Source organism: Octodon degus, unplaced genomic scaffold (genome assembly GCF_000260255.1).
Source record: "Octodon degus isolate 3935 unplaced genomic scaffold, OctDeg1.0 scaffold00033, whole genome shotgun sequence".
Classification (NCBI taxonomy): domain Eukaryota; kingdom Metazoa; phylum Chordata; class Mammalia; order Rodentia; family Octodontidae; genus Octodon; species Octodon degus.
In genome coordinates, this window is record NW_004524609.1 from 3,636,129 (window position 1) to 3,646,173 (window position 10,045).

Genomic DNA, 10,045 nt, shown 5'->3' on the forward strand with positions numbered 1-10,045 from the left:
ACAGAGAGAACAAGCGCTATGTGGGGAGGGGCCTGCCGCTGTTCCCTCTCTGCTTGCTGTGCTCCACATAGCTCTGCCGTCACTGCCTGGCGTTTGTAATGCACCGATGGGAGCACCCACTGGGGGCAAGTTACCACAAGACCCAGCAAGGTGATTCAAACCAGGACCTGGGATTTCCTACGGCTGGATAATCTGCTCAGATCTAAAACTAACTCCAACCAGGCACGGCGGCACACACCTATAATCCCAGCACTGAGCAGCTAAGGCAGGAGGATTGCCATGAGTTTGAGGCTAGCCTGGGATACACAGTGAATTCACAGCCATCATGAATTACATGGTGAGACCCTGTCTAAAAACAAACAAGCAAAGTAAAAATATTAAGTGACTCCAAATGCAGCCCCAAAGAGTTGTCACCGCTCCACCCAAGACTCTCAGCAGCTGCACAGGCTTGCTTTTCTGTTCTCTCCTGTGATCAGACCTCGTACTGATTCAGGTCTTGCTCACCTCAGGATCTTCCCGCTGTTCCCTGAACCTATCAGATTATAGGGTGCTGTACTGCTACGATAAGAGGCAACAGTGACTACCAAACCAGTGTCTTGCCTGGAAATCCCTCTTTAGTCCCCCTCTTGAGGTCTCTACCTACAATATGACATTGCTCTTGGAGGGAAACCTACTTTTGCTTGGACTACCTCAGGTCTTCCCTTGCCCACCAGGGAGCCCGAGATACACTTTACTCAGGAGCAGCTTCCCATGTGGCTGCCCACTTCAGACACCTGGCTCAGACCTGCTGGTGGACAGGAAGGTGAACATGGGTACCTGCAGGTAATAAGACACTGTGCTAGGAGAGAAACAGAGCAGTCCTTCTACATGCCACCCCGTGCTGCGTGTCCTTCCTGCCGCTCCTAAATACTAACTCTTAGTGGGCTCAGAGTCCTCCTTGTCTGCCAGGCACCTACCAAGACAACTGCTCTGCAGACCATGAGCCCCAACCCCTCCTCCCTGTGGTTCTGTACATAGTACTCTGCGTACTCTGACCAGCTTTTCTTTTTGTTTTTGTGTTTTTGGTACAGGGTCTCACTACGCAGTTCAGACTCATAGTGATCCTCCTGATTTCAGCCTCCCAGCAGCTGGGATTACAGGCATGCACCAGCGCACCCTGACTCCATCGCCGGATCAGTTCGCCCGGGGGGGTAGGGCCGGCGCAGCATGTGGTACCAGGGATCGAACCCCAGGTGCTTAGTCTGCTGAGCTGTCTCACCAGCCTTCGACCAGCCATTCTATCAATGGAATCATGAAGTCCCTAATGTTTCTTTACCAACAGCAGCTGGTCTTCGTCTTATTTATTTATTTATCAGCATCAACAAGGTCAGACTCCAGAGCAAAAAGCACAGAGCCAGGTCCTGCCCCAGGCCTTCTGCCCCATGCCCTCCAGGGGCGCTAAGTGTTTTCTTGACCCGGGGGATGCTGAGGGCACCCAGGTAAGGGGCACTGGTTGTGGGCAAGCAGGGAGCACGCTACTGGGCTCACTGAACCCAACTTATCTTCCAGATGACTGAGTGTGGGGTATCTTTACTGGGTTCCACAAAGAATGCGGAGACACAACGGGCCCATGAGCATACGCTGTGGGTCTAGTCTACAAGAACATTGAACACTCACGCTGTCTTATCTAAAAATGACTCACCGTGGAGTTCCTCAATGGTACCTCAGAACTGCTGGGGTCCTTAATTAACTATTTTACACTTTGTTAGGTTTCCAGTTTTTTTGTTTGCTTTTTTTTTTTTTTTTTACTCAGACTACTTGTCTATTTCAAGGAGATTTCAATCTGTCTGTGGAGGTTTTTCACCTACATCTTCTGTGTTCTTCTACACACTTCCTTAATGCCACATTTTAGCCACTGGCATGTGGTTTATGTGCCCCTTAAATGGCACATAAAACTGAATGACCCGAAGATGGAATGGCCTCCACTCCCTCAGCGTGCTCGTCTCTCCGCAGGCCCATCTGTGCATGCTTCCTAAATGTGACACCCCTTTCCTTATTATTCGGTGAAATATCACCAGGATAAAAATGACCGCGGGGATCAGGAAATCAGGAAAATCTGCACATCCACAAGCGAACGAGTAGAGCCAACCACAGCGGGGCACACAGCCCACCCAGAGCCCTGCCTAGCGGGTGCTGCTGCCTGTCCCGGCACGGCCCGGAGCTCTGCAGGCACCGTGAGGAGCAGGCCGAGGAGCTCCCCGGCCTGGGACTCACCCCCACCTTCCAGCGGGGTGGCAGCCGAATGAGTGAGTGCACGTGTGCATGCTCAGGGATTTGCTGGGGAGGGCACACAAAGGCAGGTGAGGTTCAAGAAGGTGCTGCACTTGAATTGGGACACTCGCCAGGGACATGGTCCTCTCACCTTTGCCCTCATTCATCACACTCACTGCCTTTGGGTCGGCCCAACCTTTGATCTGTCTGTGACACAGTTCACCCTCAGGGCCACCAAGGTGGGGGCAACAAGGGAAGGAGGAAGGAGGATGGGGAGACGGGTGGGCATGGGCAGAGCATGTGCCTAACACAAGCGAGGCCCTGGATTCGCCTTCAGCACCAGAAGAAAGGAAAGGAAGGGAAAAGGAGACCCTCCCTCCCACTGCACGCGCCTCGGCCTGCCCGGCCCTGCCCGGGAGCAGCTCCGACTCCCTGTGCCCCTCAAGCTTCCTGGCCTTTCCCCATCAGCCCCTGAGCCATCTTCCACAGCAACAGCCTCAGATTTCTTGGTTATAAAACAAAAATCACAAGGGCATCGACCTCACAGTCACTCTGAAGAATTAGGGGCAGAAATTCTCATGGGATAATCACATATTCAGTGACTTCGTAGCTGAGTGTTGGAACATTAAACAATGTTTGAGAGCCAACTCATAACCCAGCTACCCCGACTGTTCTGTGGAACAAAAATGTTCCAAAATCTACACAGCCGCCTTGATGTGAACAGAGCACTATGCTGGACAGAGCTGAGCGCATTTGGGGACCTGCACGGCCGCTGTTGCCCACCAGGGGGCGCTTACCTATGAGCAGCCAGTAGTTCCTCAGGTAATTCAGCTTGCTCTTCCCTTTGAGGCGAGGGTCAAACTTGAGGTCCGTGCTGGGTGTGATCACACACTCACCTGTGTCCCCAATGGTGACACCATCGGTTTGGGGGCCTTCCAGCAAAGGGAGTGTGCTGCCCCGGGGCTGTGGAGACAGGCACTGCCATGAGTGGGGCCTTCACAGTGTCTGGCCTGGGCTCGCCCGGGAGACGTGGGACAGCCCGCCAGTTCAGCCCGAAGGTCAGGGTGAGTGGCCAGGCAGGAGGCTGCAGGCACAGAGACAGCAAGCCAGCCAACCAGGAGGTGCTAGAGAAGGCGCAACCCTGGAAGGAGTCAGAGGAGGGGCAGGAAGAAGGGCACTGGAAGTGTGTGGCGCCCCTACACACAGCTCTGAAGCAAGCCAGACAGGGACATGCTGGGAATCAGGGAGATATGCTTGGTGGACTGTGGCCTCCAGAGACTAAGGGTGGCGGAGGGCGCCAAGGACTGTCCTGCAGGCACTGGGACACTGCTGGGAACTTCAGACTGCGCATGAAGGCCACGGCACCAGCTAGGGCTTCCTGGGTTTAGAAAGTGGCTCCAGTCACCTATGTCACTTTTAAAGAAGGAACCAACGTATGCAGAAGCTGCTGCTGAGACCTGCAGCTCTGTGTTTCACATTCTTAACCATGGAATATTCACATACAACTCCAGGTCTTTCTTTGTTGTCATCGTACAGGGTCTCAAGGTGTAGCCCAGGCTGGTGTCGAACCACACGATCCTCGTGCCTCAGCCTCCTGAGTGCTAGGACTACCCGTGTGCACCACCATGGCCCAGCTCAGGTTTTATATACATACGTGTGGTTTTCTGGGACGGGAAATTGCACTCAGGGGCTCACGCTCACCAGGAAGTGGCAGAGCCCCGAGTTACAACCCCCGCCCTCAGGTCATTCTTTACTAAGAAGGAGATGTTGCATCCCTGACCCCACAGTGAACTCACCACAACGGTGACCCCCTCGTGCACCATGGAGGGTGAGGCGTAGAGGCTGGTGGAGTACTTCCCAACATACAGGGTGGGCCTGGGGAGAGGAGACACCAGGTCCCAGTCATTTCATGTCCAGATCCCGCAAGGGCCTTTGGGAGAGACAATCATGGGGAACAGCAGCAGGGCTGTGAGGTAGGGTGCTGCCAGGGAGCACAACCCCAGAACCGAGGGCCTCGGATTCAGTCGCCACCTACAGAAATTCGCACAAGCCGCCCAACAGCAAGCCTGGGTTTGCTCCTGGCCATGCCCACGGACCTAGGGAATGGACTCCACCCCTAACCAGCCAGGAGGCCGAGCACTGAGCACCCACTGCCCAGGCTCGTCGCGGCTCTGGGCCCACGCAGAACGCCCCCAGAACACTACTGTGCTGCCCTGTGCTTTCAGGGACTGGAGGCTCTGGACAGGCCCGAGGAAAGGACGCAAAGACAACGCCAAGCCTGGAGATTCCAGTCCACAGCCAGCGGTCTGTCCATGCTGGAGGGCTCTCGAGGGGATGGGCGGGCAAGCTGCACTGCCAGCATGAGAATGGGGCGGCCGCACCCCCAGACCCTCCGGGCACTGCTGCCAAAAGCCCGTGTTGGGCAGGTCTCCCACTAAGGCTCCCACGCCTCTCTCAACAGCACCTTTCACCTGAGTGGTGGCTTACAACGGAGCAACATTCTCATACAGTGTCTTCCCCGGCCCTCTCTATAAGGTAGAAAACTGGGGCTTGACTTCGTTAAGTGCCTGAAGAGACAGACTATTAGTAGGAGGACCGACTATAAGCCTGCTGAGTGTTGGATATGAATAAGAAAACTTTAGAAAATACATAAAGTAAAAAAGATAAATCTCTTGTATCTCTACAGGAGATATACCCACTTTGTGCAGGAGATAGCCAAGATGGGAGAAACCAAGTATATGTGTTTACTGTAGCATGTCATGGACCGGGGAGATGGCTCAGTAGAATAAGTGCTTCCCTGGCAAGCCCAAGGGCCCGAGTTCAATCCCCGGTTCCAAAAAAAAAGAAAGAAAAAGAAAAAGAATAGATACTGTAGCATGTCTTCAAATTAGTGGAACATAGTTTAGGGGCATAGAAGGGTCTAATGAATTCAAATCATCCACTTGATTAAATGTCTGTAAATACTTATACTTTTAATTCTTACTGTAGCTTATTTAATATCAATTATAAATTATGTGACTTGTAGCTTTCTCCGTTTTCAAGTAAATTTAACAAGGTAGAAAAAAAAGAGAGCTATCCAGATGGTATATAGTTACACTGGCAGTCTCCTTCCTACCCCATAATTTTTATTTGCTAATCAGAAACTCTGAGGCATCAAGGGGCATCGCCGGTTCTCCTGCTTACACTCCGAGCCCCGGAGACATCTGCCTGGCCTCAGCCTCTGCCAGCACAGGGCACACGCTGTGGCAGCAGAGGCAGAACAGGCTGCTACCCTTGGCCACCCGGAGCTCCCCGACTCACGTCAGCTTGCTCTTGGCCTCAGTCTCCTTGGGAAATGGGTACTTCCACTTCGTGATACGGCCCACCTCCCCAGGCATGAAGGTCAGGTAGCGCAGGGTCTCCACAGCAACATTGATGTGCATCACCTTCCTCAGGCCCTCCCGCTGCCAGACATAGAAGGCCACCACGGGGGAGGCATAGTTTTGGATCCACAGGACGTCCCCAGATTCACTGTCCACAGTCACCACCAGCCCATCGCCGTTAGACACAAAGTGGGACATCTCTGTGAGCATCAAACAACAAAGTACGTCAACACTCGCCACATCCTGCAGCCACATCCTCTACCCTCTTAGCAAGCTCCAGGAACTTGGCTAGGGGAAACAAGACTTCCAGAACATTTTCAGAATGGTTTCCCTGGGCTCCAATGAACGTGTTCAGGATCTTCAATATCAACACGTTGAGGGGGAGGGAAGGGAGAGGAAGAAGTAAAAGAATTGGGATGTGTTATGAACACACACCAAGTCCCCATGACGAATGTTAACATTATGTACTGCAAACAGCATTAATAAAAATTAGAACCTAAAAGCCCTTATGACTCAAGAAAGTTGTACTTGAGCTCATGTCTCACAAAGGAGCACTCAGAGATAGACAAAAATATTCTAGGCCCGGACTAGAAAAGGCAGAATGAGACTTTCAGAGGCCAATGCTACGATGACAAAACTGGCTTTCTAGTCATCATGTGAGTAGGGGATGCTGACTGAAGAAGTAATGAGCAACAGCCAGGGAGCCACTTTAGAGGCCTTCCACGAGGTCATCTGGGTCACACGCTGGCTTGTACTTACACTGCCCACAGCTTACACTAAATTTCTGTGACACACAGGACTCAGTAAGGTGTGCCCCCCTCAAACTCACCAGCATTTTACTTCAGTTCCCCCCAAGACCTCTCACCCAGGATCCCGCCATGCTGACTGTGGGAAGTATTTACTGCAAGCCCGTGGAAAGTCCAAAACCTGGTGACGAAGGCTGTCTCCAAAGAAAATTCCACCTTCTGCACTGACTGCTTGCCGCAGGTGGAGGGGGCCCTGCCAGCCCTGGGAGCCCCTCTGAGCACTTACTGTAGTCACCATCATCCTCGGGCAGTGAGGCCGCATAGTCAAAGTAGGTGGCGTTCCAGCGGAGCTCTCGGGTTTTGGTGTCATACATGGTGATGGTGTACTCTGGGGAACACAGACAGCTCATTACCACGAGAGGCCGCGGCACCTCCCGAGGTGTTGGTCTTACCCAGTCACAACAAGCAAATTCTCCTGAAATTGCACGCTTGAAGTCTGGGTATCCATGAGGAACAAGGGGCCACCGAGAACTGCAGGCCCAGACATGAGGGACCCAAGCAGCACGGGGAACAGAGACAAGTCACCCTCCCCCTGTCATTGAACTTGCAGCTCACAGAAGCATAAGCAGAATAACAATGGCCTTAGCCACTAATTTTGTGGGTAGTTTACCAATTTGGGGGCCGGCTTACTATGTTGCAATAGATGGGTGATATTAAACTTAGTACCCAAAAGTGGGACGGTGCTGAAACAGAAACCTAAGAACTGTAGCACTGACTATGTGACCAGCAAGCAGCTAGAAAGGCGACAAGGAGACTGTTGGGGAGATCTGCATGAGCAGAAGAAATTACTACCAGCAGCTGAAACAGGGTGACATGGCCTGAGATCATGAAGTGCTTATGTTCACGTGGAATACGAAAAGTAATGACTGGACAATCTAGCTAAGGAGCTTTTTAGGCAGAAGGCAGAAATGGCCAAGCAGCTCCTCTTAGCTGTGTATGATACCCTGCAAGACAATGAGCTAAGGAAGAGATCATTTAGCTTCCAAACAAAATACAGAGGAAATACAGAGGGTCCAAGACTGACTCTCCAGCTAGAAAAGGTTCTCCACATAGAAAATGGCTTTAAAAGCTAGGGAGATAGCTCAGTGGTCTAAGTGTCTGCCTGGCAAGCAAAAGGACAGGAGTTCGATCCCCAGTACCGTATGCCATGCCAGCCCCCAAACCAGGCTTGGTGGAACATGTTTATAATCCCAGTGCTGGAGAGGCTGAGACAGGAGGATCACTATGAGTCTAAACTGTGTAGTGAAATCCTGTACCAAAAAAGAAAAAAAATAGGCTTTAGAATAGATACAAAATCCATAGCACAGGGAGTAAGCAATGGCCTCAGGTCCGGGGCAAGATCAAGCCCAGGGTGAGACTACCAGACCCGTCTTTGAGACCTCGGAAAGATTAAAGGTAGTACCTCCTAGTCTAGTGATAGCAAACCCTTTAGGGCTTTCAATAGCACACAGCCCACTGTGGCGCATACAGCACAGGTTCACCACAACCATCCTAGGCCCCGTGCTAGATAAAAAGAACCGTAAGAGTACTTTCCCACAGCACTTCCACGTTCCAAAGCCAACTTGTATGGGTAGAGCTTTTATGGAATACACAACAATTCAATATGTGGGAAACCCACAAAGACTTTAAAGGAGCAATATCAATCTGGAACACAATGATCAGAGAGAGTCAAAACGGATTTTTTAAAAAAGACTAAATCTCCTACTTCAAAAACAGAACAGAGAGAAACCTACAAAACTCGTCATTCCTTATGGAAAGAAAGGATTTCTCAGAGGACAAAACCAAGAGCCACTGAAAACAATGTATAAAGGAACAAATCTGAAGGATCTGTTCAAAACTGAGCCCTAATCAAGGAGTTATCCCGCTCCCAGAGCAGGGGAACCTACTCACAAAAATGTGTGCTTGCTCAGGATAAATCCTGAGGGCGTTTCACTGACCTTCTCAAACCAAAAAGCTACAACTCTTGTTGCATAGGTTCTGCTTTACCTTGGTCTTAACCATCCAGTAGAAAAGTATGAAGATGAAATATAGGAAGTAAAGCCATGTTGTTATGTTGAGCTGTGGGGGACTCACGTCAATAATTTCTGACATTGCCAATTAAACAGAAGACCCAATGCTATTATGGGCTTCTGTACTCTTTTAGAATATTTTGCTGAGTTTACACACGTATAATATTCAACAACGGAACTTAAAAAAAAATTGGGGTATAACCATGAATGTCCATTTTGTATCTGTGTATTCAAAGTGGTTGGGATAGATATATAGTTGCATTCTCTTAATGAATAGAATGATTTTTTCTAATGGTGTTTGTAAGTAGGATCACAAGTCTGCATCTTGTACAGCAATTAACCACTAAGAAGAATATATGCAGTGTATTATTTGTTGAAACTGTACTTTCGATTTGATTTGAAACTGTCTCATTGCTATATGTTTATCAATAAAACTTTGAAAAGAAAAAAAAATTAAAAGTAAAAAGGATAAGGAAAAAAATTAAGGTTTATTAAAAGCAAGTATTGGTTAATTATCTGACCAATCTTGCATACCTATATCTATTAATCTGAGCAACAGATCTGACAATAAAAATATATAATATAAAAAAAAAAATGTGTGCTTGGGTGGATTTGCGAATTGCTAAGGTCCAGGATCTGATACGCACTTCTCTCTCTTCCATTTCCATGGAAGTGTTTGCTCTAGCTGCCCGTCTTCACCACTGTGTGCCTGGTGGGGACGGGGGTGGATGGGGAGAGAGAACTCATCTTTCCCTCTCATTTCTCAGATCGGGGGTTCCTCCCCACCAAGCCTGATAAAGACCCCAAGGGGCTGGGCCATGAGGTGATACCAAGCCTAGACTCCAGGAATCTTGGGAAGAGGTGACTATGACTGATGATTTGAACTCATTAGACCCTTCTATGCCCCTAAACTATGTTCCACTAATTTGAAGACGTGCTACAGTGGGGCTGGCACCGCATGTGGTCCCTGTGCTTTCTTGCCAGCCCACTCTTTTTTGTGGAGACAGGTTCCTGCTACGTAGCTCAGGCTGGTCTTCAACTCACTGTGTGTGCCACCACACCTAGACTGCGCTCAGGACCTAGGAGGCGTTCTAAGGGCCATTTCTACTCAGTGGGGAACCCAGCTGCATGTTAGGAAGTCCAGGCCATCCGTGAGAAAAAGTCCATGTGGAGGTGAACCAAGGTCTCAGACGCAGGGCACCCAGCGTGCGGCGTAGAGACAATCTGTCCTTGCTGCATCCTCCTGAATTCCTCACCCACGGAACCAGGAACAATTGAAAGGCTGCCATATTAAAGAACTATATTAGGTGGTCTAATATGCAGCAACAGACAACAGAAACAACAGTGTGTGCACCCGTGCATGCACACTCTACCAAAGGCCCCAGTTCTGCTGAAGAACTGCACAGTTTCTACAACCAGGTGCAGCTGCAGACACTGCTAAGATTTACTTCATGGAAAATGTAACAAGGCCAGGCATGGAGGCGCACAACTGCAATCCCAGGGGTCAGGAGGCCGAGGCAGGAGGATCGCTGAATTTGAGGCCAGCCTGGGGTACAGAGTGAATTCAAGGCCAGCCTGAACTACAATGCAAGATGCTGTCTCGAAAAACAACAACAAC

At 50.2% G+C, this 10,045-nt stretch overlaps 1 protein-coding gene across 1 annotated transcript in view; it reads right to left on the reverse strand.

Annotated features, from left to right (window-relative positions):
• The window catches only part of Ern1 (endoplasmic reticulum to nucleus signaling 1), a 54,803-nt gene that overhangs the window by 20,400 nt on the left and 24,358 nt on the right, over nucleotides 1-10,045 (reverse strand). The window contains exons 7-10 of the mRNA XM_004630028.3: nucleotides 6,645-6,746; nucleotides 5,551-5,812; nucleotides 4,047-4,125; nucleotides 3,048-3,213 (exon numbers count right to left, since the gene is read on the reverse strand). Of these exons, the coding sequence (XP_004630085.2) occupies nucleotides 3,048-3,213; nucleotides 4,047-4,125; nucleotides 5,551-5,812; nucleotides 6,645-6,746 (609 nt within the window). The remainder of the gene's footprint in view (nucleotides 1-3,047; nucleotides 3,214-4,046; nucleotides 4,126-5,550; nucleotides 5,813-6,644; nucleotides 6,747-10,045) is intronic.